The 24,785-nt window shown below is 40.8% G+C and overlaps 1 protein-coding gene across 1 annotated transcript in view; it reads right to left on the minus strand.

The window, feature by feature from the left end:
- cdh23 (cadherin-related 23) overlaps positions 1-24,785 on the minus strand; it is a 243,773-nt gene that overhangs the window by 74,769 nt on the left and 144,219 nt on the right. Inside the window, exons 14-17 of the mRNA XM_034100803.1 lie at positions 8,676-8,740; positions 7,892-8,129; positions 5,823-5,928; positions 5,196-5,323 (exon numbers count right to left, since the gene is read on the minus strand). Of these exons, the coding sequence (XP_033956694.1) occupies positions 5,196-5,323; positions 5,823-5,928; positions 7,892-8,129; positions 8,676-8,740 (537 nt within the window). The remainder of the gene's footprint in view (positions 1-5,195; positions 5,324-5,822; positions 5,929-7,891; positions 8,130-8,675; positions 8,741-24,785) is intronic.

Here is a 24,785-nt window from a genome sequence, read left to right on the forward strand (position 1 = left end):
TATGAATCTGATGTGCCATACAGTACATGTGTATAAAGTAAGAATAAAAACATGTTGGTTCAGTCGCGTAGAGCAAGCAGACATGATCAGTTCACAGCCTTTGGCTAATTAAAAGCAACACTATCAGAACACATTCATACATATCTGTAATCAGACATGCATTACAGGGTGTTAGCACTGCCTTAGATAGTGTACATGGAAAAGCATTCAAACGAAACCATGAGACAGGAGGCTGCAATAGCACAACATCATGAGAAAAGACAAATAACATGACATCTACAAAAGTAAAAGTGCAAGTGAATGCAACCAAGTGTTTGGGCAAACAAGCAACACAATATCTTGTGGAATAAGAGCCCAGAACCTTGTGCAGAGTTCATTATTTTTTTCAACTTCTATATATTAAAGTATCTCTGTTGCTCTGTGGGTTCATGAACACAGTTGTGACTTTCTCTAGTGTATTAAAAAAAGAAGACATTTAGCGATAAGAATGACAAAAGCAACTGAACTGGAAGCTCTGATAGCGGCACAGTGTGATAAAATTGCAAACAAAGCTGAAGTCAGACATGGATCAAAAGGAACTTAGAATAATTCAGAGAGAAAGGAACAATTGTGAAATCCAATATGTAAGTGAAGGTGAGGAGTGGACGAGGCTGCTGACTCTGTCACACACTGGTATCGGCATTGAAATCAATATGAAAACATCTTAATTTGTATTCAGTGCATATGATGAAACAGCTACATTAGTTCCTCTACCAAGTCTCAGTCTACATTTCAGCGTTACATCTGAGAGGAACTTAAATGAGAAGATTTCTGTAAAAGTTTGGAGATGTTGCCTTTGAATTGGGAGTGTCTGCTGCAGAGCCGAGAGTCATTAAATACTTCCTGCAAAAACACCACGCTTGAAGATATATTTAAGAAAGTGTAAATTGGAGAGATTCTCAGCTAAGAGGAAAAGAGCAACCAACAAACAAGTTTGTTTTTTTGTACTATTTGGCTACCTTTTTTGAACCAAAAAACATACAAGATGATTCCTGCAGAAAGGCTATGATCAAACACAAAGCCATATACTGAGAGCCTAACTTCAGCATTACACCATAAGTTGAAGGCGACTTGATACAAAAAGGATCCGTTTTTATCCCTTGAAGTGCATTCGGGTAACGAGAGATAATTTGACTGATATGGAGAATAGTAAATCTATTTATGATGAAAATGTAAGACTATGTCAATTGCAGGACAATCTATTTGTTTTGTATATAATGTAATAAACTGTTTGTATAAACAATTAGCTATTTATGTGTTTATAAAGGGACTGTATGGAGAAATAGACTGTCCCATGAACATGTGCTGATAAATGACACTGGACCAGAGGCTGAGGTCTAAGTAGTAGTACTGTGTTATATAAGCAGTCTTTGAGCATGAGGAAAAGCAATATAAAAATCCCATGTAGTATTATTATTATTATTATATAGGTTTTTGTGCATGTAAATGCAAAGGCTAAAATCCCAAAGTTCCCTCCAAAGGGAGTTTCTCTCCCCCTGCCTGAAACGCCTCCAGTGGACTCTTTTATTAACTTCGGTAACATAGTATCATCACTACAGTATGTAACACTTGCGCTTCTATTTGCTAGCGCTGCACCACATTGTACATGATACGCTAAGGGCGGGACATCTCTAAACGGTTGACCAATCACAACAGAGCCAGCCAGCTAACAAATAAGAGCGGACCGGGCTCTGATTTCAAACAGAGGGTAAAAAGAAGTAGTGTGAGAAAAATAAAGAGCTTTTTGAACATTAAAGCATGTCAACGATGTCACATTAGAGGCAGACAATTAGCATAATAGGGCCGCTTTAAACTAACACCTGATCCATATCAGTAGCATAATTTTTTTTTTAAAACAAAAAACAGCTGTCAGTACATCGACATTAACAAGGACACTGGAATGATTTCAACCTCTGAATTTCTATCCACCAGGGCGTGCAATGATTTTGCCTTCTTCACTGACAACATTCCGAAAATCAGACAAGCAGTCAGTGCCTCTGCATCAGGTACAGACAATGTGTTGTCTCTGTGTCCACCTAATATCAATTCAAACACCATGACACAATTCCATCAGATTAATGATAAAAACCTGGAGGACATTATTCAACTTCTGAAGTGCTCCTCCTGCTGCCTTGATATTATTCCAACAGGATTTTTCAAAGATGTTTTGCCTTGCATGGCCTCAGATCTACTTCATATAGTAAACAAATCTCTTCCCTCAGATATTTTTCCACAGGCCCTGAAAACTGCAGTCATTAAACCGCTCTTAAAAAAGAATAATCTAGATGCTTCAGTAATGAACAATTACAGGCCCATATCAAACCTCCCATTTCTAGGTAAAATCATTGAAAAAGTTGTTTTTCAACAGTTGAGCAACTTCTTGCATTTAAATAACTGTTTTGATGTGTTCCAGTCAGGCTTTCGTCCAAACCACAGCACTGAGACTGCTCTTGTAAAGGTCTTTAACGACATCCACTTAAACACAGACGGTGACAGAACTTCAGTGTTAGTATTATTAGATCTCAGTGCTGCGTTTGACACTGTTGACCACAGCATATTACTAGACCGACTGGAAAACTGGGTGGGACTTTCGGAAACAGTTCTAAATTGGTTTGAATCCTACTTAAAGGATAGAAACAACTTTGTTTCTATTGATAAATACTAGGGCTGTCGTTAATAACGCGTTAACGCAAAAAGAATAACGCTACTAATTATTTTAACGCGATTAACGCATGTGTATTTTTTGTCCTCGGCCGCCCCGTAGTTTCAGAGCGCATCGAGTTTAAAATACCATCTACAAGCTGATGCTGACAGCTTGCGGCAGACCACACTTCCACGCTCACCAGCAGGCCCTGACTGGCCATCGGGAGGACCGGGAGGGTGTGTGTATGTGTGGCACGAGCGAGCGAGAGAGAGACCTTACGTGTATTGTTGTTGTTAGCATTTGGTGCTAGCTAGCTGCGCTAACGGATATAAGGAGCTGTTTAAATGAAAACAGAGGAGCGACATTTCGCCGACAACTGTGCCGAGCACTTGACTTTATGCAGGTAGCCAGACAGTGGGACATTGCAGGAACAGTCAGCACGGATAGTGCGCGCAACATGATTGCAGCGTCCAGGCAGCTCCCGTTCGAGCATATGCCTTGAGTTGCACATGGCTCCAACGATCCATTACAGTGTCCACACACACACACACACACACACACACACACACACACACACACACACACACACACACACACACACACACACACACACACACACACACACACACACACACACACACACACACACACACACACACACACACACACACACACACACACACACCACACACACACACACACACACACACACACACACACACACACACACACACACACACACACACACACACACCCTAGTAAATACACATCTGAGTTGACAAATAGGACATGTGGGGTACCTCAAGGCTCCATCTTGGGGCCTCTTTTCTTTAACGTCTACATGCTACCACTGGCTCAGATAATGAAGAACAACAAAATAAGTTACCATAGCTATGCAGATGACACACACATTTACGTAACAATTTCACCAGGAGACTATGCTCCAATTCAAACACTGAGTAAGTGCATTGAACAAATCAATGACTGGATGTGTCAGAACTTTCTCCAATTAAACAAAGATAAAACTGAGGTAATGGTTTTTGGAGCCAAGGCAGAACGTATAAAAGTTAGCGCTGAGCTTCAGTCTGCAATGTTCAAAACAACAGATAAAGCCAGAAATCTAGGTGTAGTCATGGACTCTGACCTGAGTTTCAACAGTCACATTAAAACAGTTACTAAATCAGCCTACTATCACCTAAAGAATATATCTAGGATTAAAAGACTAATGTCACAGCAGGATTTGGAAAAACTTGTCCATGCTTTTATCTTCAGTAGACTCGACTACTGCAATGGTGTCTTCACAGGTCTCACTAAAAAATCTATTAGAAAGCTGTAGCTGATTCAGAATGCCGCTGCTCGAGTCCTCACTATCACTAAGAAAGTGGATCACATCACTCCTGTTCTGAAGTCTTTACACTGGCTTCCTGTGTGTCAAAGAATAGATTTCAAAATACTGCTGCTGGTTTATAAAGCACTGAATGGTTTAGGCCCAAAATACATTTCTGACCTCCTGCTAAATTATGAACCATCCAGATCTCTCAGGTCTTCAGGGACTGGTCAGCTTTCTGTCCCCAGAGTCAGAACTAAACATGGAGAAGCAGCGTTCAGTTATTATGCTCCAAATATCTGGAACAAACTCCCAGAAACCTGCAGGTCCGCTGCAACTCTTACTACTTTTAAATCCAGCAAGAAGACTTTTCTTTTTGTCGCTGCTTTTAATTGAACTATTCATATCTTAGACTGCACTGTAACTTTTATCCATGTATTTTTTCTTTTAATGTTTATTTTATTAGCTTTTCTTTTTAATGACTGATTTTAAATGCCATTTCTTAATGTCTTTCATTTTTTGTAAGGCACTTTGAAGTGCCTTGTGTTGAAAAGTGCTATATAAATAAACTTGCCTTGCCTTACAGGGAATACTTGCTATTCGTGATACTATGCAATCAATATTAACTTTTTTACAGTTAATGCAGGACTTGTGAATAGGTATTTTACGTAACAATGATACGTAATCAATAAAACACAACAGTAGAGAAAATGTATTAGCATTCCTGAGACCTAAACTACACATCCAACATTTGAATGTGTTTTTCAACCTTCCTACTAACACACCAGATGTTGTCATTTATAATGAGAACAGAAGACAAGTATTTGTTTTTAAGGTGAGCTGTTCTTTTGACCACAGCCTGTGGGAGTTGTTTCTCACTTACAAAGAAGCAGCTTTTCAAAAGTGCTCTCTCACAGCTGGAATATGAATGCAGACGGCTAATGTTTATATTTTAATCTCAAAGGCTGGTGGAAAGTGTTCTGCAGATGAGAGAGGTGTCATGAAAAAAAGACTAATGTCCTTGCATGGTGGTGCTCTGTGTCTGCAGCTGCTGACTCCACATTTAAAATTGCACTGCTACTTGACTTTTGGCGTGGTTGAATATCATGACAGAGCAGTCAAAACAAGTAAGCGTTGTTTAATGTTAAAAGTGTTACCATGCATATTTTGCAGGGTTGTACTTACAATCACTTCCACCGTGACAGGGACGGTGCTGTTGAGGGCGGGGTTTCCTCCATCTTTAGCCATCACTGTCAGGTAGACCATCCCTTTGGGAACTTGCTCATAATCCAGAGGCCTGGTCACACTGATGACTGATGGAAGGAGAGATATTAGAGCTATTTATGTTTACCTTCGACCTGCAACAGCGTAATAGTTTAGCAAATGGTATGGTAACCAAAATAAACATATAATTACATTTTTTTATACAAGTTAAAATCAGAGGTTTAAATGTCTCTAATTAAATCCAGTATATTTAACAATGTTGTAAGAACTGAGTGAAGGAGTATGGAAATCAGGATTACAAATGTAAGAACTAAACTAATTTCAGTGGTGGATGACTCTCTGTATTATTCTATCATATTTGTAAAACGTTTTTTAATTTGTTACACATAACCTTATTTATGACCATATCAAATCTAACATACAATTGATTGAAAAACACTCGTTTTATTGGGGAAACCAAATGACCATCTTCTTCGGGGGACATTGAAAACCACATCACTGATATCAGTTGTACAAATGAACTTGTTTAAACATCCTTATCCAGATAAAAATGAAATATTGTGGACAGTTTCCAAAAAGTGAGAGTACCTGCGTAGCCCTCCACCATGACGACGCTGAAGTAACTGAGGAAGGCCGAGGCGGAAGTGATGGTGTATGTCAGGAAGTTGTTGGGTGGAGAATCGTCATCTGTAGCCTGTGGGGTGGGCAGAGAGTTTTGAGTGAGACATGAGGACAGGCAGTGTAAGGGGACAGATGCTGCAGTAGACAGTGTTAATATCTATATGTGTACGTTCGCACAGCATGTGAGCGTGTGAGTCCGTGCATATGTGTGGAGCCAGGAGGTTGTCAGTCAGCAGCGGCATGTTGTTTGACAGATTAAAGCAGATTCTGGCTATTAGTGGCGCGGGCGTCAATGCTGGAGGAACACCAACCGAGAGGAGACAAGCTAAACATGGCAGAGGACAGATGAAGCTATGCTTTTGTGGGGCTAATCCACAACAACATCAACAACAATAATGACACCCCCTCATTATTCTGGATCTGGCAGGAACTTGAACACAAGTCCTCCGGCTGTGCGGAGAGTCTACTGGGCCTCACTGGCATCATTAAAGGCTGGACAGGTTGTCAGAAACACTCACTTGTATCTCACCACAACACGCATATCTCTGCTCTCTGATGCCATGCCAAAGTGTTGAGTAAGCAATACCTTTCTTCCCCCACAACTTCCTAAACTGTGGCTTTTCTCTTCCAGACTGCCTTCCTATATCCAATTTCAACAAATAGTCTCATATTTGACGGTCCTTTACCGCTAAGGTAAGAGGAGTTAGGGGGCAACAAATCCAATAGGCGAGGAAGAAAAGGAATAAGAAGTGGGGAGAAAATGAAATTAGTTTTAGCTGTTAGAAAGCATTAGGACCGTAAAAGAAGGATTTGTTTCTCAAAAGAATAAAGCAAAGGCACTTTCTTACTTTGTCTCTCAACACATCCGCTACTTCTATCAATATCAGTATTTTCCCTCCTGCTCTCTTTGGTTTCCAGAGTATATGTGTGTGTTTGTGTGTATTAGCTTCGAGGGAAATCGCTGACACAGAATTGTGCGAATGGCTTCCCTGGTCCTCTCGGGCGGCGTATTAATATCAGCAGCGTTTAAGGTTAGCTCAGACTAATCAAACACAGTGAGCCAAGCGTTGAGCCCAGTCATCAGCTCAGCTCCCACAATGCAAAGGCAAGCGCCAGAGTGCAGCATGGCGGGGTAAGCCACTGCTGTACCCGCTGCCACGAGGGGCTTAATAGTCTTTCTCTCCGGGGCGCAATCAAAAGAAACGCTGAGCCATTAGTTACAACTGTGCCTGTGTACCTCTGCCTTTTGTTTGGCAGTGACTGATGGCCAACACACCGCGCTGACCGGTTCTTCTTGGATACAGTGCACACAAACACACGCATGAACATAGTAACACAGAGAAACAGAGAACAAACGGAAGGAGGATAGCAACACCTGTACTGTACATGTGAATGTGTACACACTTTGACTTTCTGCAGTTTGCTATACCTATTAATGTGCATGAGTGTATTTTTAAATGCAGTTTAGAGCGGTTTCATAAAGGAAATATTTTCTTTCTACCAAACTTCCCCCACCATTACGGACAGATTTGCATCCATGAGTAGTTGGATGCTTCATAGTGAAAAAGTTGGCGGGAGAAGTTTGATACAAAGAAAAGAAAAACAAGGTCTGTGGATTATCTTGAGTCACAGGGTAATCATTTCTGGGAAGAGACATTGCTCTTGAATGTTTTTGAATCTTGAAAACCATTTTTTGGGCTATTTAGCCCAATTTATTGTAGAGATGATTCCAACACTTGGCAAATCACACCAAAATAATTTAAGATTGACAAAAAGTACTCAAGATAAGAAGGATATTCTTTTCCCCAAATGGGGTTGAACTGTCCCTTTAAATCAATAAAAAAAAGAATGTCTGTCTAGAAATGTCGTACATTTATTTTGGTCTGTTATTATTGTTTATACTGGTCTTAAAGTAAGTGACGGTCACAGGGCTATGCTCACAGGGTATATTACATCCACTACAAACAGGTCAGATAACTGATGAGCAACAAGGGTAGTCTGAGCCTTTGTCTGAGCTTGTTTTAAACCCGCCTCACCTTGACGCGTGCCACCGGCTGGACGGCCTGTTCGTTCTCTCTCAGCGAGCCCACGTACGCCTCCTTCTGGAAGAGCGGAGCGTTGTCATTGACATCCAAAACGTTAACACGGATCCTTCCCGTTGTTTCTTCACCGCCGCCGTCCCTCGCCAGAATGGTCAGCGTGAAGCGCCGCATCAGTTCGTAATCCAGAGCGGCCCGCAGGATGACCCAGCCTGTCTCATCGTCCATGGAAAACCTGCGAGACGCAAATAAGAGGACATTAGAGACAGGTTATTACAAAAGACTATGTGGAGGGTTATGATGAGATGCTTTTGTCATTGTAACTTAATACTTTAATGTAATGCTATTGCCATCATAAAAGATAAACCTAATGGAGACTTTTCTCTAGCTGTGTCTCTACCATCTTAAGTAAGAGTGCTCAGTATTGGGAGACAGGGAAACAAAAATGTAAGCAGCCAAACCATAGACTATATATATATATATATATATATATATATATATATATAAAGGGCCAAACTGATTGTGTTCTTTTTTTCTAAAGACAATGAAGAACAGAATACGTGATTGTGTATTACTCTGTGTGTGTGTTTCTGTAAATGTGTGGCACGAAGAGAGAAGGCACAGAGAATAACGGCAGCCATCATTGTAGCTCAGCTGTCTCTGGCGAGGCTGTGAGGCAAGAATTGTGCGGTATAATTGTTCACTAGTGGCCAAATAAATGAACCATTTGTGTGAGCGTGTGTTTGTGTGGACTGTTTAAGAGCATGTCGCCGTGTCTTACTGGTCTGGCTCGTCACTGAAGTAGTAACGCACAATCCCAAAAGTGCCTGCATCTCCGTCTGTTGCCTGAAAGACACGGAAAAATGAAATGTTTATCATTATTATATTGTACGTTTTTACAACACATCCATATTGTGTTTCTCATTCCGATTTAGATTTGTTTTGTTTGTGAGAGATGCTGCAGCACAGTCAGTATAAGAAAAATAAAAAAGCACTTTTTGAAAGTGTAAAGCATGTACACATGTCACAGTAGAGCACAAAATACAAATATGAAAATTAGGATAATAGGGCTCCTTTATTCAAGTTGTATGTTAAATGTTAATTGTGAGTAGCTGTCTTCAAAGGCTAATGTAACCATTGAAAAACAAAGTTGTTCATGGAATGCAACTTCACAGTATTTGTTTGTAGATCTTAACCTAAGTTTATAAAGTTAAAACGTTAAATATCCAAAGGTTAAAAGGTAGCATATGCACAGATGGGGAAATGGATTTGAGTCAACTTTGTACCTTTGGGTGTGCCTGTGTGTATGTGTGTGTGTTCCTAACTACCATGTCTTTAATGACATAATATTACAGTTATCATACGTAAGAATAGCATAACATCCTGTCACTGACGGAGTTTTATCCTCAGTTTCCCAAATGTCTCACTCCAACAGCTGTCACTTAATGTACCACTTTATGATAAAACATGCAAGACACGCCTCACTCGGAGGTATTGATTGGATGTAATCTGATAACGATCTCCATGGCGCCTGAAAAAGCAGCAACAACTGCTGTCATGTGTTTTGCAGATACAAATGGTATCAAAGGAATGCAACATAAAGAGCAACACTTCCAGGAATCTTGTACTTTATGAAACCTCAATCTGTCTTTGTAAGCACATGCATGCGCCTGTGCACTGCGCACCGTGCACTGACACGCGGCCTGTTGTGTCGCGGCTGATGGATCGTGGCTGGAGAAGCTGTTGTAATAGAGTTTCACTTGAGTGGCTCTGCAGTCAGTAGAAGGGCCAAACTGGAACGTGTCTGCAGCCTGCTCTGTCAACCGCGGTGCTGGGCACTGTGATTCACTGATGCCCTGATACCGACCTTATTATGTAGGCTTGTGTGCTTGTGTGTGTGTGTGTGTGTGTGTGTGTGTGTGTGTGTGTGTGTGTGTGTGTGTGTGGCTGTGAATGATGCCTGATGTGATCTATATTCACCAATAGGTACACATGTGTGCTCTTCTTTGGCCTGTGAACGTGGATGCATGTCAATCTGTTAGGAATTATCTTTGCTTTTCAAATTGAACACCTTTATGGTTCTGTGTGTTTGTGAGTGTCCATTTCTAATGCCTCCCACAGACGGAACAACGGCTGGAGCTGTCAATGTGTTTGTTCCTCCTCAGAATCACACCATGCTGTTTAGCTCAAGCCCGTAATTCCAGGGAGCTCCCACTACATCGTCCTGTACGGCCAATCGATGGTTCTTTTTAATGTCCAAACGGCCCTCGCTTTGTTGTCAAGTGCACTGAAGCACATCTTGGGGAGAAAGTGGGACACTAACTACATGTGAGGTGTTTGGGACTCCAGTCAGGTTCTTACATTAACCTTTGAGTTTTTATCTGTCATGTCTCGATGACCTCATCATTTAATGCCACTCAATTGCTTCGCCCCCTCTCTTTTTGAATTCCTTTCCCATCCCCCTCCTTCTTTATCTTTGCCTTTCTGTCTTTACCTCACTTTCCTCCCAGCATCCCGAGCTCCGCCTCTTCCTCCTCTGTCTCCCCTCTCCTCTACATATCTCCCTGAGCACACTCTTCTCCCTCGACGCCTCCCTCCCTCCTTTGCTCCCTCTCTCCCAGGTGAGTGACAGGCCCATAAGTGCTCCAATGATAGTGGCGCGGGTGTTAGCGTGACAGCTATCGAGGCGGTGACAGGAGCCTGGGAGCTCATAAAGCCACTGATTCTGCGGCCGAGCATAACGACAGACCGAGAGAAGGAGAGTGAGACAGACTGAGACGATAGACACCCACCCCCCCCCCAAAAAAACCCTTTAACTTTAGACGCAGAAGGCCCGAAGCAGATGAATAGATTGGTTGGTGTAGGGGTTTGAACTAACTTAAAGACCCAGATCCTTGACACCAGGGTATTACGCATTTGTTCCCCATCGACATGAGAGCTTCAACTTTTTTTCGCATGGGGAGTTGGAGGTGACGGAAAAGTTGGCGAGGTGGAGAGCACAGGGAGAGTGTATGACTTAATGAGGGGAAAAAAGCGACGTGGTAATATAAGCTGGGCAATGTGCCTGACTAATGTGTCTAATACCCTCACTGACAATGACAACAAGCATTTAAATGACTGCAATGTTTTTGCTGGAATAAATAGTTTCATGCCAAATAGGTGATAGCTGATGGATTCATGAAGCCAACCTCCTAGTAACTGAAAGAATACCAAATCAAGTATGGAGGATGCACATTGTCATTGACTAATATGATACAACACCCTGGTGATTGATGACCTGCTCTCGTGTCCAGATGCACAGCGATGACACACTGGCAGTACATCAGGTATCAGTGTCAGTGTTCAACATCCAAATTAAGTTGTCAAAGAGTCAGGGCTCAGCTGATTGCCAATATAAAGTCGGCAAACCCTCGGGTCCTCAGGCAGTAACTACAAAAGAGAAATTAGTTCTCAGTTGACCAGTTTGGTTAAATTATGTATTTCCTACCTTCAGAGAGGTAAAGCCAGCAGGCAAACACTGTGTGTGTGTGTGTGTGTGTGTGTGTGTGTGTGTGTGTGTGTGTGTGTGTGTGTGTGTGTGTGTGTGTGTGTGTACATGTCTGTATATATTTTTGTTGTACCAGTATACTAGTGTGCTCAATGTTGTGTGTGCATGCCTGTGAAAGTTTGAGTGCTATGATTGGAGCATTATTGTGTGCAAACATGTAGTGTGTATAGGTGTATGTGTATGCAACATGGACACACGTGCACAGAGATGCACCCTGTGTCATGATAAAGTCAGCCTTTGGGTAAATATGCACCCCAACCATTTACAGTATAAACTTCTATTATCACACTCAATTGCTTTTCAAGAAAAGGCAGATTTGAGACCTTCCCTTCGTATGGCATGAGAAAGACAGGGGTAGTGTGTGTGTGTGTGTGTGTGTGTGTGTGTGTGTGTGTGTGTGTGTGTGTGTGTGTGTGTGTGTGTGTGTGTGTGTGTGTGTCTGTGTGGGTGTGTGCCTGTGGGTGTAAACTGGGGTCGTGTTTGAGGGGCTACAGGAGCAGATTATCGGCCTAGCTATCTCTTGGTCAGCGATGGGAGGTTAAAGCTGTACAGGCTTCTCTATCGTTAGTGAGCTGGAATTTGAATTGATTGGCTCCTAAAATTGCTTTTTCTGCTGGAGCTTCGAGTGGCATGGAAAAGGAAACCAATTACTGGCTGTCAAAGCCCACTGTCAAAATAGAGATGACCCCCAGTCCAAACACAGACAACCCCCTCTGTCTCAGTGTTGCACACCTAAACACAATCACAAAGAGTAGATAAACACCTGCACAAACACACACACACACACACACACACACACACACACACACACACACACACACACACACACACACACACACACACACACACACACACACACACACACACACACACACACACACACACACACACACACACACACACACACACACACACACACACACACACACACACACACACACACACACACACACACACACACACACCATGTACAGTATAAATCACTTCAGGGGACATTACATTGACTTAAATGCATTTCCTGGAGACTTAACCTTAACCTAACCTTAACCATAACCAAAACATGCCTAACCCTAACCCTTACCCTTAACCTAACCAAGTCTTCACCCTAAAATTAATGATCCCCCTTATGGGGACCTCCAATTTGTCCCCATAAGGGAGGCGAGTCCCCACACGTGACTGTGTAAACAGATTTAGGTACCCGCCACAAGTATAGTAATGCTAGGCCACACACACACACACACACACACACACACACACACACACACACACACACACACACACACACACACACACACACACACACACACACACACACACACACACACACACACACACACACACACACACACACACACACACACACACACACACACACACACACACACACACACACACACACACACACACACACACACACACACACACACACACACGGCCTTTGAATGAGCCCTGTCGTGTTATCACCTTGCATACAGTATATAGTAGTGTTTGTGTGACGCACAAAGCAGAATCATATGACATATTCCATGCTGTAACTTGTGCAGAATAAAGCACCACAACATCTCAGAGATTTGAGGTGAATCCAGACAACTCCAGCACACCATTTCTCTACAAATCATGTCCGCTCAGTGCATATTCAAAAGAATATGCAAAAGTGATGAAAAGAGCTTTGTCGTAGATTAAAGGGTCAAGTCAATCCGACTATACTTTCATGGCTGTATGTACAATCATCTAATCATTGGTTCCAGTAATTGTTTGTCTTGTCCATAACGCTTGCACAGAGATATTTTCTTAACCATTTAATTGTAAGAGACAGGGATCCAGAATCCACAGTTGTTCTGTGCTAAAGTGCTTTAAAAACGTTGACTAAAGCTAAAAGGCCAAGGTTACAGAAGTCTGAGTGAAGCAGATGAAGTGGGTCTCTGCTTTTTAAATCTTTTTAAGTTTGCATGGAAAACCTTGCAAGTTGAGTTCTCTAACTCAAACTCCTGAAGCCTCATATTGGCTTCGCTTGGACTTGCTCTTAATATATTTAAGATCCAATTCATTTATATACTTAATTCATACAAAGACTGCACTGTTTGTTCTTTTTCTTTGAAATGGAAGAACTCTTTATTGTGAGTTGGACTAGGGGACACTTTTTCAGCATACCAAATGTTTTGGTCTACATGTGGGTGTGGTTATGACAAATAGTATGTACAGAGGAGAAGTCAACTAAAATAATGACTGAATGGAAGAGGTGAATGAAGTAATTAAACAAACTTGGGTTTTTAATCCCATAAACCTTTTGGTTGCTGTTCTGATATACACCTGTTAGTATTTCTGTTCAATACAGAGGAAGACTGAGCAAAGCAGCCTGGCCAAAGCACAGAAACTCTTGACACCACTCATAGGCTATTCAGAGATGTCTCCAATAATGATCACATGTCCTTAACAGGTACTCCTTCAACAAAACCAATGTCCGCATAACTTCCATATCGGACACAAGGCAGAAACAAGATGCAAATTCCCTTACCTACACCCAGGGGCGCCGTAAGGGGGTGAAAAGTTAGGACGATTCTAAAGGCCCGTGACTGACAGGGGCCCCAAAATGTTTAGAACATTAAGAAAAAAAAAGTAAGTAACCTTTCATCAATCCTCAATAATTAACATTAATAGAACGTTATATTGATAAAGTACTCACTAAACTTACGATTCATTTAACTTATTTTCTTCCAAAAGTTAATTACCCAAAGCCTCTGTACACCCCTTCTATTTTCATGTAATGGTTTGGTCCTGCCTCCAAACGCTGTGCGGCACCGGCACTTGCAGAGAGTGAAAGCATGTGAGGAGGGATGCTAGTACTTAGCCTAGTGTGTTGTACCATGGCTGAAGTCGAATAGTCCATTTAGCTTAGGAACCTTCCTAAAGGAGTGAAATGACCCGGAAGTCCCTCAGTGGCAGCCATGATAAGTGCCGTTCGAATTCTCTAGAATGATGAGAATGATAGGAAAGGCGGTTTCAAACTTCCTTTATAACCTCCTTTAGCTTAGGAACCACTGGACCTCCCTAACCGACAGGAGAAGCGAAAATGCTGCCCCACAATGCCTTGCAGCCGCAGCATTTGCCGTCACTCAACAGTCGGCCGTTCACGGAAACAACCGATTATGACCGAGAAATTATATCATGAAAGTTACGGTGCTTATTAAGCATTTTAAAACATAGGTGGTACGTTGCCAAAGTGCTTTGTTTTGAACGTTCATCAGTATTATAATCAAAAAGAGAAATATGAACGTTAGTTTTCACTGAAATGATCAAATAAAGTCAACATTTCACAGTCTTTACTGAGCTGTGTGGAGTTTGTTCAACTTTTAAAAGATGTTTGAACGGTGATATACACAGTGATAGATGTTAAGGACTAACGTTTATAATAAATACATCTGTATTGATTTTAAGATCTTTAGTTCATACAATCTTACGTATTGGGATCATTTGTATTAATGTGGACCGGGGGGAGAGGGTGACGAGCATAAGTTTCACTTTCCTTTTTTATTTCAATTCCAACTTTGGTCATGAAGAATATGTTTCTCTGTTGTCCACGTTCATAAAGCAAAGCAACAGCACCAGAGCACGGTGCAGAGTCTCTAGATGAGTTTACAGTAGTCCCTCGTTCTTATTAAACATCCATGTTGTAGTCCGCTGTATAGAAAACTGTGGTTTCCATAGTTCCCCCACAGCAGCAGACGCACACAATGACGTCCGCTGGCGCATCATAAACACGTCGGTTAGTGAAAGTGCATTCGGATTCTCTAAAGTACCGCAGTCTCTTCTCCTAAGTCCTTTTGAATTCTCCTATCCACTATCCCTTAACCCCGTGACGTTTCACTCAGAGGTCAAGGAATAGACGATAGGGTTAGAACTTAGGAGCTGATTTTTAAACTATCCGACTGCAGCCCATGTCTCAACGACTCAAAAAGTCAGGCTCTAAGAAAAGAAGAGAAAGGAGAGAAAGACAAGAGAGAGGGACCAAAGGGCGACAGCATGTCACCCAGTTTTTCACAAGAAAAGGTGTGGTCCATGAGTGGTGGAAATTAGTCTGTTAGCTAATGTTTTTATTTTACTAAGCTGACATTAAGTAGGCTACTGTTAATATCTTTACAGACAATTCAGAGGTTTTTCATTTCACTGCTCTTTTAGCTGACATTTAAAGGTGGGGTAGGTAATTCACTTCAGAAACACTTGTTGTTATATTCCATGGAATGCTCTTAACATCCCAATAGCAATGAATACATTAAATGCTTTGACAATAAATACATAAAAAAATGTCATCTGTGGAAGCCGTGGCGCTGTAAAAAGCACGACCAAAAATAATTGGATGGCCTACCTGCCTGTCAGCCTTCCAACTGTGCACAAATCTCGTGCCCTCATTGGTCATGTGCACGTTTGTGTGTGTTGGAGGAGGGGCTCTGTAAGGAAGTCTAAAGGAAGGGGCAGATTTTTTTTGGTTGTGTACTTTCAAATTCTAGCGCACTCCAGCTGGTTTCTCCATTCTTACCTACCTACCTTTAATAAATTCAGGCACATTTTTAGCACCTATTCATACTAAATCAGTTGTCCCTCCCCCTGATGCCAGGACCAACAGCTCCATCTCTAGGCTCAGCAGCCCTGTCCCCCCATAAGGCTGAACCTGAACCAGCTTTTCTCCCAACTGAAGGAGGTGAGCAGCATTGTGTTGATTGACATGCCGCTTAACATATTTGAAGGGAGACTGGAATACAAAAAAAAAATATATATATCAAAACAAAAAGCTAACATCTAATTCTAATTATACATTTCAAACACAGTATTTTCCCACATAGCCAATTAACTAGATAAAACAAAAAACTGCTTTTAGTCTATTTGGATGATGGACAGTTTGAAGCGTTGAGTGATCAGTCTGTATTAGGTAAACAAAATGTTAATCACCAACATTTTGGTTATGATATTAATACTAATGTTATTATATCAAAGCAGGGGTGGGGAACCTCCGGCCCCCGGGCCGTATACGGACCGCTAGACTATTTAGTACGGCCCTCGAGGTAATTTATAAACAAAGTGGCCTGTGCCTGGTGGTGGGGCCCAATGTGATATATTTTCATGGGGCCCAAAATCCCTGGCGGCGCCCCTGCCTACACCTACTAAGCGCACCTCTAGATGTCTCCCAGCTGTGACCTGGTGCACCTGCGGGGGCTGATGGGAGCTGTGTGTGTTTTTACTGCGGACACTTTAGTGTAATGGCGATGGCGATTGCACGTTTACGACTGCTTTATTTCTGAGTCTAAACCATTAACGAGCAGGTGGGGGTGCTCACAGCGACTGCTGCCTGCCGACAGGATTGAACAGTTACTGTTTCTATTACCTCCCGACCACCCAGACAACGGAGATACAGACAGACAGAAAGAGAGAGGATGGGAGACGCAACTTTAACTCTGTTTTTAACAATGTATACTTGTGTAAAGGAAGAGTCCAATAAAGTGGAGCGGATTTCTTCACAGCACACCGTGACAGATGCAAGATAAATTCCAGCGTTTGCATGCATATACAGCCCCTTTATAATGATTGCAACACCATGTGGACCACTGGTAAAAACAGCTGTCACCTTTATAAAAAGAAGAGTGGGGGAGTAGGGAGGGGGGATGGAGAGAGAGGGGACTGTATTGTGGGCATAAGCTGGAGATAGAGTGTGAGCTGCCAGGGAAAAGGTTTAATGCAGAGCTCTGTGAGGCAGCTTCACTTTCAAACAGGCCTCGTCATCACTCCCTCCTCAACAATGAAGCAACAAGATTAGCACAAGCACAAGCACAGGGACGATGTAGAGAATGATAAAGAGTGAAGAGTATACTACAGAGACTCGCTGAAAACAGGGGAGAGAACAAAGGAAGCATGTGTGCATGCCCAACCCTGTCTCCTAAAAATTACGTTCCCACAGAACTAAACTGCATTCTCAATTACGTTTAGCTAGAAACGTATTTTCTCCCACGTTACGTTTGTTATGAACGTATCTCAAATACGTTTATTTTCTACATATCTTCTAGAAGCATATTTTCTTCCACGTTACGTTTGTTATGAACGTATCTTAAATACGTTTATTTTCTACATATCTTTGCCATTTATTGTCTTGCTTATAATAATGATAATAGTTATTTATAAATATCATTTTAGAGCACACCTTTGAAATCGAGAATCGGGCTCGATATATGGTTAAATTAAAATCAGTAGGCGAGGCTGTAATTTCGCCAGCTGTTACTCTCATGAGCGAGGCAGAACATAATAGTTTTAACATGACAAAAATCTGCTGTGTCGTTTATTGCACCTCAAACATTAAAACAAATCCAGAGTTACGTGTTTCTGTACTTCCTCTAAGAAGAAAGGACAGTAACAGAAGAGCTCTGTGGCTTCAGGCTTGATCGTCGTTCAAATGACAGCGTTGGTTTCCCCAAAAGTGGGCGGGGCTGTAACGTGACGTAGATTTTACTCTCATCTATTATTCAAAACCATTCTATTTATTCTAACGTAAATTACATGCCAGTGTTTTATCTTTTATTTATTTGTTTTATTTTAAATCGTATAATGTCGGACTTTTTTTCCGTCTGTGAGGAAAAGAAATGGGGCTTAGAGCCTCAAAATACTGAAATCTGTATTTTTTAAAATCTTTTCCTTCTAGTTTGTTATTCTTTTCTAAATAACACACTGTTATTTACTCAACAATAACACACAATTATCCTTGTTTTTATTTATTCATTTAATTCTATAATCTTGGGCTTTTTAGCCGTAAATAAAGTCACCGGAAACAGACGGGACATTTCGAGCGATACACACCACAAACCCACCAAACTGATTACCCAAGATCCTCAGCTTGAAGCTTGTTGATTGGATGTTTTAGCCGCAATGCACGCTGGGATATGGTGTTAATAAGATATGATATCCGACAACGAAAAATAAAATAATACCTAATTCAGAGTGTGCTTTCTTTTCTCTTTGGAGGTCATCACATAACGGCATTGTAATACACGGTTCGGCTGCATTAAATATTACACATCTGCCTTAGTTCTTTATTTATAGAGCCCTGATGAGAGAGACAAACAGGAAAACTGCTGCCAAAACTGAATACTTGACGTGGATCATAAATATATCAACAATTCAACAACATCTTCAATTTCTTTTCACAAAATACGTCTCCTTGCAGTATCAATAGTAATTCGGCTGACTTTTATATTTGATCCAATTGGTATATAGGTTATATTTACACCACAACGGTGCACAGCTGATAGAAAAGGACTTGTAGTTTTTAAAGATATTACTGATTTTCTTTGAATATCAGAATGTAAATACTGAGTTGAGAGAATAGTCAGGGGATTTGGGTGATGGGAGACACATCTATGGATTCACAATTTCAATAGCTTACCATTAAATGACGAATAGCCTATGCCTGTGATGTTTTACAAATCAGATATTAATGTGTAGAAGTAAAACAAGAGAAATAGTATAGCAATATCCTGTAAAACTATGTAAAAACATGAATAAAACTACACATCTTCAGATGTTATACATACATAGGTGTCTACACTAATAATACAAAGTTATTATTAGTATGCTGTGTGTACCTTGTGTGCACCGCCTAGTGGTTAAAGCATGTTATTGAATTATTTTTGTTGAATAATGTTATTTGATTAAAACAATATTAAGAGTACATACTTTCATAGGGGGAACGTAGAAGGTCAATGATAGAAATATAGAATATAAAAAGTCAAGAAGATACTAAGTGATCTCTACAATAAAACAGTTTAGTGCCGGATGTACACAGATATTAATAGGAGGATGTGCAAAACAGAAAAACGAATTAACCTTTATTAACACATTAAAGAATACTTTAGGTTAAGGTCTTCTTTTAAACAAGAAAAAAGCTTTGGGGGTATCTATCTACAGATGAATATTAAGCCAGTACTTAACGTCTAAAATATTGCTTTCCTGCAATGTTAACTATGTTGAAGCACTTATTTTAACTGATATTATACACATTAATTATACTCTTATGTATGTTGTAGATAGTATAAGAAATGTGCAGAATATGACAGCTTAATGGTGGAGGTATACACACATATTGATAGATGTCTTGTAATGCGCTGTTGAGGAACCTGCGACCCAAGTTGTGTATAAGATCAATACACCTTAGAAAATCTTGAAAGGGATGTGCAAAATAGCCATTATACAGTTTTTAATTAACTATTAGTAGAGAATAACGAGTAATGAATATACTTTATAAAGATCAGATAAATGTTTAGTCTTCTCAAGCACCAACTATCAAATATCTCGCCTGATTGTTGGCACTTGACAATCACCTTCCCTGAATTTTACTCAGGTGTAACTAAAGTCTGCTTTAAGGGTTGTTTATATTCCACATCATTAATCAGAATCTGCAAAGTAACTAAACTAAATGTAGTGAAGTAAAAATACCAGGTTAACCTCTGAATTGTAGTGGAGTAGAATTACAAAGTAACAATGAGCTGTCGTGTGGGTATATATTAATGCTGCCCATTATGGATACAAGCGATTTTCACCCATTTAGTAATTACATGTTTTAAATGTGTACACACCAATGTGACGTATCGCCTAAACCTCCAGGGCTGTTTAATACTGTCAACTTCTAAATTTGGGAAAAACGTCTTTTAAAACTATAATTCCCAGTAGAGACGTGCCATAGAGAACATGTTGCGAAACACAATAGCCAGCATGTGTAGTTCTGGTGGGGCGTTCGAGTCCAGTTTTGAATAGTCTGCCGTGGTTTCGTTCCATTTCAAAGAGCTTGACGCTCGGCGTAACCTTGGCGCAACATCACGGGGTTTGTCAACGGGACTGTAGTCCCAAACGATAGCTGGGGATTATGGGTAGTGTAGTGTCTTCGGCCATCCAAAATCTCGAAATGTCCCGTCTGTTTCTGGTGACTTTATTTACGGCTAAAAAGCATGCTAAAAAGCCCAAGATTATAGAATTAAACGAATAAATAAAAACAAGGATAATTGTGTGTTATTGTTGAGTAAATAACAGTGTGTTATTTAGAAAAGAATAACAAATTAGAAGGAAGAGATTAAAAAAAATACAGATTTCAGTATTTTGAGGCTCTCAACCCCATTTCTTTCCTCAAAGACGACAAAAAAAGTCCGACATTATACAATTTAAAATAAAAACAAATAAATAAAAAGATAAAACACTGGCATGTAATTTACGTTAGAATAAATAGAATGGTTTTGAATAATAGATGAGAGTAAAATCTACGTCACTTTACAGCCCCGCCCACTTTTGGGGAAACCAACGCTGTCATTTGAACAGCGATCAAGCCTGAAGCCACAGAGCTCTTCTGTTACTGTCCTTTCTTCTTAGAGGAAGTACAGAAACACGTAACTCTGGATTTGTTTTAATGTTTGAGGTGCAATAAACGACACAGCAGCTTTTTGTCATGTTAAAACTGTTATGTTCTGCCTCGCTCATGAGAGTAACAGCTGGCGAAATTACAGCCTCGCCTACTGATTTTAATTTAACCATATATCGAGCCCGATTGTCGATTTCAAAGGTGTGCTCTAAAATGATATTTATAAATGACTATTATCATTATTATAAGCAAGACAATAAATGGCAAAGATATGTAGAAAATAAACGTATTTAAGATACGTTCATAACAAACGTAAGTGGAAGTAAATACGTTTCTAGCTAAACGTAATTCAGAATGCAGTTTAGTTCTGTGGGAACGTAATTTTTAGGAGACAGGGTTGGCATGCCCATACATCACAAACTGTGGACTATAGCAATTATGTCTTGACTGTAGTTTTTCAACGATGATTTTTGTGTTTTTCAGACATTTTATGGACAAACTATAAAACATTAATTGCAGCCAGTGTTGTTTTAACTGTCATTGTAGAATACCTGTTGGTAATCAATTATGTATATAAACAGATATCTGAATATGGAATGCAGAATCAGTAGGCAATATGGCAACATTTAGATATCAGAATATATTTCTTTAAATGTTTGTATTTGTTATCACATTGCAAAGCAGAGCGGACAACATGCAGCAAAAGGTAAACGGATGGATTTGAACCTGGTGTGCTGGTGTATGGATTCAGCATTAGTGCATGAGGGGCAGGCCACATTTGATGAAATGCTGGAACCTATAGGCTTTTTTTATTCGCTTTAAGTATTTACTGGCTACTTGCAAAACACTCCAATCATACATGGCTTTTCTCAACTCCCACACCATTCTTGCGTCTCAAGTTACTAATCGGACTGTAAGCAGTAATCAGGGCACAGAATAAAGTATTGGCGAGGATATCAGACAGGTACACCGAAACCAAAGAATTTGTTTTGCCATTGCTCCCAGAGGCTAAATAATCATCAGACCGATTGCTGATGGATCCTGAGATTGATAGATGAACAGACTCTTCGAGACTCCCCACATTGTTGTTTTCCTTTAATTTTGCAATGGCACCGCTTACAGAACTCCTATTGAACCAACTTTCAAAGTCCAGGCTTCTCACTGCGCCTGTTCGTCCACAGCCATGCAACACCCATTCACACCACGTCTCACAATGTCAGAACAGCCATGATAAGCTCCCCATTATTAACAGTGATGCCGTGTGAGCTATGCAGGAGAGAACCAGGCCTCACCCTTTTCATTACAATAATGAATTATAATTACCGTTGTGACGATTACCCCATAAAGGCCTGTCTAAACAGTGGCAGTGGCGAAACATCCTCCTCCACTCTGTAATTTATAACCTTCTGTTGGAAGCATTTATCATTGTGCCGAAGCTCTAAAACATACAGCATCTGCACAGAGGCCATAACACACACAGTATTGCATTGCTAGAAAACCCAGTCGACACTAATACAAGAACGTTGAAGAATGAAAAATGCCAACTATAGAGATCAGAAGTTGCAGGTAAACTGTATTTCTGTATGCATATTAGCCCAGTGTATATCCTCTTCAAATATATACATACTCTATAAGGTAGAGCCTTGTGGGCAGGAGCTAGATAAAGTGTTAACCAAGCAGAAACAGCCAAAAAACACAGAGGGAATCAATGCAACACCTGAATACCATTAGCAATCTAATGGTAAAACAGAGAAAGTGGAAAACAACAATAACTGAGGGCATACATTAAATAGGAAATGAAAAAAATCAAATTCTGAGTGATTCTACTGATACGAGCAGCTGCTGGTGTCTGAAGTCTCCAGGGCGAGACTGAAAGAGAGGCGGAGAGAGAGAAAAGGACCCGGACAAAAGAGTAAATCCCAATAAATATTTATAATAAGTAATGCTACACACCATACATATTAAACAGTGCTTCTGTGTGTGTGAGTGCGAGAGTGTGTACACTTATGTTTAGCGTAAGTGTCCACAGGGATGCAGGAGCGGGCACTGAGTAACGCAGCGGCTAACATTGTACATAAGCTGTGATCGGATGAGCTATGAATATCAACCAAAACAAAGCATTATAATTACATTACTGGGTCGCCTGTTTGGCAATTTAAGAAAAAACAGCAACTGGGAACCAACATGTATAATTTCAATTTGCATAGGACAAGTATTATACAAACATCATCCAGACCCCACCCTCTTTACACATCACTCTCATCACTTGATAAATAAACTGCAAAAAGAATCCTCTAGAAAATAAATACCGTGGTTTGAGAGAAACTATTATCAAGCTCAAAGTTAGTGTAAAGGCTGGTATGGCGGTTTGAGGAAGTTTGGTCTATTTTTGCGTATTCTTGTATGGTAGTAGTTTTTTATTTATACGTTTTAATATTATATTATTTATGACTTTAAATGTATATTATGATCCAGGGGGGGCAGGAGCTCCAACAAGCCGGTAGGACAGAGAGTGAATACACATACTATACAGAGATGCTGTTTGAGAAACCAATGTGAGTTTGGAAATGTGCATAATATAAATCTATTTTAGTAAACCTCAACAATGGAATTATGATCAGTAGAAATGGCCATGACATGGGACCTTTAAAGTAAAGTCAACACATATCGACCCTAAATATAGTCTATATTAAGAACGAGAAAAGTTTGAACATATATAGTTTTTTGTAAACATATGACAAATGTGCAAGGGTGATGGCGTCAGAACATCGTCCCATGTGCCGGGGCTTAACCCCGGACAGCCCCGGCCCAATTGAACCCTTGGGTACAACGGAGCTGATCCAGATTTGCGTAATATCGGAAATATGGGCTGGCTTACACCACGGCCCTATCAGAAACGTCGCTGTGTCAGAAACAATGCACAGCGTGTTTTGGACATAATATGGTCTTTGTTTACATTAGCAAGCATCACTAACACTCAGAGCTAACGCAGTACTGGAGAGAGTATGTGTAAAAAAAGCAGGATATAAAAAAGTTACTCACTATGTGGTAAACCCGCAAGAGAAAAAGCATTTGAGCTCCAGACTGTTTCAGAAATAATGCTTGATGTGGTTTGGAACATGATGGCGTTTAATCACGGTTGCGTTTAGCTGACAATCTCGGTAGAATTCTCCTGGATTAGCTACGGACCCAGAATCAGCAGTTCTCTAACAGGGCTGAAATAGAGGGGTATGAGGGATGGCAAGGATGGGTGATCTGTTTGGTGTTTTGAGCAAAACACTTAATAGACATGTTTCTTTATATGCCTAAAAGTAGTATAATAGGAGACCTTTAAGGCAGATGGAAGCAGCTTGGGGCTGTCTCAAGCTAAACGGAAACCCATCTTATGTACAACCATTCAAGCTGTCTCAATAAGCACACAGCTGCAATACAAACACAAGTTGATTGATTTACAGGAAGTTGTGCGTTAAGCTATTTCTTACCCGGGCACAGTAACTTCCTAGAATATTGTGGTAACTTTTAGGGTAAAGAGTTCATTTATAAGCTTTACTGTAGCTGTGCATTGTGATATATGTTTGAGCTTTTGAATCTAGCTGTTACCCACAGCCCTGTTCTGAGTCACCAGCAAAGCCCTGGACAGGCTCCATTACGTCCAGAACTCTGCTGCCAAGCTCCTCACCCGCACTAAGCCCTGGCAACACATCACCCCCACCCTCATCCACCTTCACTGGCTCCCGGTCAAGTCACGCATCCAGTATAAACTCCTCCTGCTAACCGATAAATCTCTCCACTCCCTAGCCCCTGCATACATCACTGACCTCCTTCAGCCCTACACCCCCTCTCGTCAACGGCGGTCCTCCGACAAAGGGCTGCTCTCCATCCAGCTCTCCTAAGCTGAAAACCTTTGGCAACAGAGCCTTCAGTGTCGCAGCCCCCACCCTCTGGAATTCTCTCTCCCT

This window comes from Pseudochaenichthys georgianus, chromosome 15 (genome assembly GCF_902827115.2).
Source record: "Pseudochaenichthys georgianus chromosome 15, fPseGeo1.2, whole genome shotgun sequence".
NCBI lineage: Eukaryota > Metazoa > Chordata > Actinopteri > Perciformes > Channichthyidae > Pseudochaenichthys > Pseudochaenichthys georgianus.